This window comes from Chenopodium quinoa, unplaced genomic scaffold (genome assembly GCF_001683475.1).
Source record: "Chenopodium quinoa cultivar QQ74 unplaced genomic scaffold, ASM168347v1, whole genome shotgun sequence".
NCBI classification, from domain to species: Eukaryota; Viridiplantae; Streptophyta; class Magnoliopsida; order Caryophyllales; family Amaranthaceae; genus Chenopodium; species Chenopodium quinoa.
The window spans coordinates 4709631-4716351 of NW_018744080.1; the positions used below are offsets into that span (position 1 = coordinate 4709631).

Genomic DNA, 6721 nt, shown 5'->3' on the forward strand with positions numbered 1-6721 from the left:
CACAAACGGCCGAAATCGGTAACCCCTCCCCTGCTGTCGGACCGCCCAGCCAACCCTTCCCTTCCCCCACCCTCGAAAACCCCTCCCCAGCAGCTCACCCACCTATGAAAACCCCTCCCCACCCTCGAAAACCCTCCCCAGCAGTCCAGCCACTTGCAAAAACCCCTACCCAGCAGTCAACCATGAAATCGGCCACAAACGGTCGAAATCGGCGACATTCCGCCACAAAATCGGCCACAAACGTCCGGTTTAGGGTATTCAGCTCCAACATTGGCCATTTGTGGCCAACATCGGCCATCGGTGGTGGTGTGGTGTGCGTCGATGGTGTTCGTGTGGTGGTGGCTGTGGGGCAAGTTTTTTTTATTTTTTACATTTTTTTCTCTATTTTTTTTAACCAATTACATATTGACACGTGTGCAAAAAAATACTAAGTCACAAATGTTTACCTGATTTTACCGGTTGCAAGTCATTTGGGTGCAATAAAAATTAATACCCCCCAAAATTGGGAGTGATAGATAATAATCAAAAGTACGGATTAATTTGAACGGACGAGACAAAGTTCAAATTAATGGGAGGAATTTTTCCTGAAAATAAATAAAATTCCACCATGTAAAGCTAATCATAGCATGATTACTTGTATAAGATTTGTTTTATCCCATGACCTAATTACAATAAATTCATAGAAAAATATTGTATAACGTGAGCTACAATGTACGTAGGTTTAAAGCCGATCTTAACTCCCCTAAAATTGTTTAATGGACACTAATTACATTGTATTGGCCGATGTACACAAAAGTTTTTTGTTACATATAATAAGATCACAAACTCTTATATGTGGCTGGTCACACGGTGTGACCATCCATTATGATAGTTACTTCGTTAGTGTAATAGGGGTTACTTGTTCAGTTTTACAAGGGTTACTTCATCAATGTTATAAGGGTTACTTAGAGGCTGTTTTGTCAGGTTTACAAGGAGTTAATTACCGGGTCAGTGTTATAGGAGTTACTTTGTTATTTAACAAATGGTCACATGATGTGACCAACCGCACATGAAACGCACTAGATTTAAGAGTGTCTTATGAACCCCAAATCCCAACCCATGGGATAATAGAGAGAGAAGATGATAAAAAAAGTAAAAGGAGTAGTCTTTCTCAACATATACACAGATCCCCATGAAAATTACATAACATTTTGCTTCTTCTTCTTCTTCATTTCATTCTCTTTGTTTAGTCTAAAGGATTCTCATTTTGTTCTCTGTAAAACAATTAGAAGGAAAAAATATATATATATATATTCTCTCCTTTAAATTTTCTTCACATTAGTTTATTTTTCTAGCCAATGATTGAACTTTGCCTTCTTCTGTAAGATTCTGGTATTAGTATTAGCTAAAGTAAGTGAGAGAAAAACGTGCCAAAAAAATAAAATAAAAATAATGAAGCATACTAGTGAAAATCATAATAACAATGGGAGTAACAGTGGTAGTAGTAACAGTAGTTCTAACAACTGGTTAGGTTTTTCTTTATCTCCTTTCATGAAAATGGAGGCTTCTAATAATAATTCTTCTGCACATGATTATCTTAATCATTACACTCATCATCATCAACACTCGCAGTCGCAGCCGCAGCCGCAGCAGTCTTCTGCCCCTGTGGGTATGTTTTTATCTCCTCTGCCCCACCAGCAGCAACTCAGCAGTGGTCCGATTTGCTTTGATCACGGCGGAGGAGGAGATAATAGTGGATATTTTCATTCTCCTTTGACTGTTATGCCACTTAAGTCAGATGGGTCTCTTTGCATTATGGAAGCTTTCACTAGATCTCAACCACCTCAAGGTAAACTCTTATTCATTTTATTTCCCTTTTCACACTATTAAATAGAGTATATTTTTTTTTTGTTTTTTTTTGGTGTTAGTTTTATATTTAGTGCATTTAAAACGATGTACTTTATTTATCAAATGACATAAGTGTAAATAAATATTTCCCACTTTATAATAAATTTTGTAGTTTTGATAGAGCTATAGAGGTTTCCTCTTATAAAAATCGACTTTTGTTTTTCGATAACATTATGAATACGAAGTATTAAAAACGGTGTGCAGTATATGTAACAAAATTACACGTTTGTTCAATGTTGTTAAATGTTTAATAATTCTACTTTTTGGTTGTTAAATAATAATTAAGTGCTATGTATATTATTTTCCACGAGTATTTCAGAGCGAAAACTAGAGAATTTTCTTGGTATTAGCTTGGATAGCATCTACAGACAACAGCAGCACACCCACCAACAACAGCAACAATTAGAGTCCTACATTTCTGCATTATCATACCAAGGATTTTCAGAGGATGACTTGCTAAAGAATTGGGAAACAGTAGATCATATTGATAATAGTACAAATACTCTTGCTTCTGTTGCTGCTGCACCAACTGTGGGCGGCGGCTGTGGTGATTTACAGTCTCTTTCATTGTCCATGAGCCCTGGCTCGCAGTCGAGTTGCATTACAGCTCCAGCAACAACAACAGCAGCGACGATGACGGTGGCTAATGTTTCTTCTGGGAATGATTGTGTTGGTGTTGTTGCAATGGACACCAAGAAGAGAGGGTTTGGCAAAATGGGTCAATCTAAGCAGACTGTTCATAGGAAGTCAATAGACACTTTTGGCCAAAGGACCTCTCAATATAGAGGGGTTACTAAGTATGTTCATTACAATTTTTATTTATATTAAAAAATTAAAATTCTTTTGACGTTTATTGTACTCGTATTATTTTTATTTTATCTTATTTTCTTAATTTGTTTATGAATTCTGTATCTATTTTCTTGTAAAGGCATAGATGGACTGGTAGATTTGAAGCTCATTTATGGGACAATAGTTGCAAAAAAGAGGGGCAGACAAGAAAAGGGAGACAAGGTTAGTCAATAACATACCAAAAAAATAGCCTAATTTCTATCATTTGTTTGAAAGTGCTAGGACATAAATTTATGGGTCCATTTTTTTTTTGGTCATCACTGAAATATATCTGACTAAATTGCTAATCAATTTTTTGTTTGTTTGTTTTCATCATGTCTTGCTTGGAATGCCTGTTAACCAAATGCTGCACCTCTTTCAGTTTATCTTGGTAAGCAATTTCTCAAACTATTAATTTTAGTTTAGCTGATTAATCAACTCATTTTTTCATTACAATAGTTACTCCATATTATATCGTGTGAACTTCTTTTATGGTATGACACGATTTCTAAGTCTCTTAAGCTACGAGTAACATTTACTCTCCTTATCTTATAAACATTGCCCCATTTAGCATTTTTTTGTCCCCAAAACACGTCCTAAAACATAAAATGTTATTTGAGTTTTTAACTTTTGAAACATCAAAATGTTATAGTCAGTATTTAAGGGACGAGAAAATAGAGTACATGTGTATCACGGACTTGGTATTTTCTTATGGCCCACGGATTTACTCTCATTCTCCTTATATTGGGGTTGATTATCAGGAGGCTATGATATGGAAGAAAAAGCTGCTAGATCTTATGATCTTGCTGCCCTGAAATACTGGGGACTCTCAACTCACACTAATTTCCCTGTATGTTACAAAATTTGTTTATTATGTTCAATATTATCAATTTATCAAGGTTATTTTTATCTGAATCTGCAATGTATTGTCTGTTTTATTTATTTTAGATAGAAAACTACAAACAAGAAATTGAAGAAATGAAGAACATGACTCGTCAAGAATATGTTGCTAACTTAAGAAGGTAAATAAAATAAATTAAGCTATTATGTGTGTATTATCAAATTATCGTGCTCATAATTAATCTCAATCATAATTCACAGGAAAAGCAGTGGATTTTCAAGAGGAGCTTCGATGTACAGAGGAGTGACAAGGTTTCTTATTTTTCCTGATTTTTTAAACATAAATTCAGTTGCCTGCAACGTAAAAATAGTGTATTCTTTTTCTTATATGATGAATTTGATAAAATAATGTTGCACTTAAATAGCTTGCATTTTTTAATGGAAAATGTTATACATAACCCTTAGGGCTACCTATAAGCATTAAATTTACACTTGAAAATCGTAAAAAGTTAAGAAATCATCAAAATATAAACACTAATAACACTGATTTACGTGTATTTTTGTCATGAATTCCTAATTTTATACAATTTCCAAGAGTATATTTAATGCTTATATATAGCCCTTAGGATTATATATAACATTACCCTTTTTTAATCTTTAGTGGAAATGTTGACACTTTTTATTTCAGAACATCACATCATTCTGAATGATCTTTTGCTATTTGAAATTGTCATAAATATGCATGGAAATATGGTTCTAACATAATAAATGTGGTATTTAAATATCTAAGTTTGAATTGCAGGCATCATCAGCATGGTAGATGGCAAGCTAGGATAGGCAGAGTAGCTGGGAACAAGGACCTCTATTTGGGGACATTTAGTGAGCCAGCTTTCCCTTAACTTATTTCACGTTTCAAATTATAATTATTTTTGGTCAAATAATAAAAAATACAAAATAAAGAAAAAGAAAAGAAAGAATGACCAAGTCAATCTTGTAGTGGTGGTTTATGAGGCTCTTTTATACTAGTGTTTAAAGAAGCTTTTATATTGGTCTTCTATTTGATGTCAATATCTGTTCTTACGTTTCATTTTTGTGCCACTACTAGAATTGCTTTACTAAGGCTGACCTTAGTATCTTTATTGGTATGTTGCTTTGTTCTTTTCACTTTAATGTAGTAAGTTCAGGAAAAATTAGTTTAGATTCACTCTAATAAATGGTACGAGTATATAAGGTCAATTTGCAACTAATTTAAGGTCATATGAACAAATAAGTTCTAATGTGCACAAGTAACTTAGGAATATGGCTGTGACTTTATTTCTCGGGTTTTAAACTTTTAATTTACATTTAAGAAAATGGTTGTATGTGATGATTTATTAAGTATTAATTGAATGTAATGTTCTTAGGCACCCAAGAGGAAGCAGCAGAAGCTTATGATGTAGCTGCAATTAAGTTCCGAGGAACAAATGCTGTGACTAATTTTGACATAAGTAGGTACCATGTGGAAAAGATCATGTCCAGCAATACTCTTCTAGCAGGAGAGCAGGCTAGAAGGAACAAATTGGAATTGATCAAGGCTTTCGAGGAGAGCCCTAGTGTGACTGAGAACATTACTGCAGGCGATGTAACTGTAGCCAGCAATGGCAATGACTCTCCTGGAGAGTGGAAGATGGTGTCAATTGACCCTATCCCTTCATTCTCACTTGGCTTACAGGACCTTGTTGAGCTCGAAATGGCAAGTCCAAGTCAAAAGTTGGCTTCTGCAGCTCATTTCTCGAGTGCATCATCATTAGTTACAAGCTTGAACAGCTCTAGGGAAGGTAGTCCAGATGAGAATATGTCATCAACCACCTCGAATTCGATGGTTTTCCCTTGGGTTGCATCAGCAGGGCAGTTAACACCAACTGCGGCTACAGCCATTCCTTTGGCTCATTTCCCTGTTTTTGCTGCTTGGAATGATGCTTAAGTTAACATGTTTTAGTACTTAGTAGTATTCCTGTAGAAAGTTGGAGCAGGTTATTTTGCATGAGAAAAAAGTGATAAAAGGAAAAAGATGAGAGAAAAAAGTTGTAATGGTGGGTTGAAGAAAAAAAAAAGAGGGAAAATCTTTTTTTTGTGGGGAACAAAAGAGGGTTTAGTGGAAGAAAATTAGAGAAATGGGGTGTAATTAGACTTAATTAGGGACAAAAATGGGGTCCATTTATCTGTCTGTAAGCAAAATGCTGGAAACTTTTGTCAAACTTAATGCAAACTTTTTGGCTCCTCTTGTAAAATGAAAATCTTTTTTTGGCAAAAATGGAGGGAAAAGAAAAAGAGGAAGAAGAATTTCTAATGATTAACATTCTATGGCATGCTATTGCCAATATATATAATATGGTATATTATTGGATCTACTTTAGGAAACTTTTTGAAAAAATAAATATTATGGGGTCACTAGCTTAAGTACAAAACTCCAGCTCATTGCTTATATTTGTCAATAATGCAAAGATAAAGGAAGATCACTAAACTTTGACTACATCATTTATTTCTTCTACTTCAACTGAATTATTCAATCATCTGTTTTACAGTATGATTGCAAAAATATGCTCTCTACTTTGCTTTGATCTTTTTTTTTTTTTTTTTTTTTTTTTCTTTTTCTTATCTTATGCTTTCCTCAAAGGTGCAGACATTCTCTCTGATTGCTTATAAAAGAGGAAGATATCATATGAGAGATTCTCGTATGAACCCTTCTTCTTAAATCTACTTTTTAGGTTTAAATAGTCATGATTAATTAGGACTTTATCTTTAGTTTTTAGGTGTTTAATGATTATATCTAGTTAATCTCATCTACATTAAAATTGTTTACACCATCCATCCTAAACTATCGTTCACATGTACTCGTAATATTTTTAGAATTGTTTGAAAAATGCTATCATGTGCCTTTTAAAATTGAAATGCAATTCCAAAAAAAAAATATAGTCCGTATATATACTACCTACGTTTTTCTTTTCTTTTTTCAACTTATTGGTTATGTACATTAAACTGATGTTCCAAAAAAAAAAAAAAAAAAAAAAAACCTTTTTTTGATGGTGTGCATTGGTCTCGTGTTAGAAGATATGAGAATCTTCCTATCACTCTGCTAAATTAGTACCTGTGAAACAAGTTTGGGTTAATCACACTCCTAGCAAGA

The 6721-nt window shown here is 34.0% G+C and overlaps 1 protein-coding gene across 1 annotated transcript; it reads left to right on the forward strand.

Moving 5' to 3' along the window:
* The first annotated feature begins 1059 nt into the window (after nt 1-1059).
* On the forward strand, nt 1060-5887 carry LOC110691584 (AP2-like ethylene-responsive transcription factor AIL1). Its single transcript, XM_021868525.1, has 9 exons — nt 1060-1828; nt 2207-2684; nt 2816-2898; nt 3098-3106; nt 3477-3565; nt 3664-3737; nt 3817-3867; nt 4358-4434; nt 4959-5887. The coding sequence occupies exons 1-9, from the start codon at nt 1432-1434 to the stop codon at nt 5516-5518; spliced, it is 1818 nt and encodes a 605-aa protein (XP_021724217.1). The 5' UTR covers nt 1060-1431; the 3' UTR covers nt 5519-5887.
* The last annotated feature ends 834 nt before the right edge of the window (nt 5888-6721 follow it).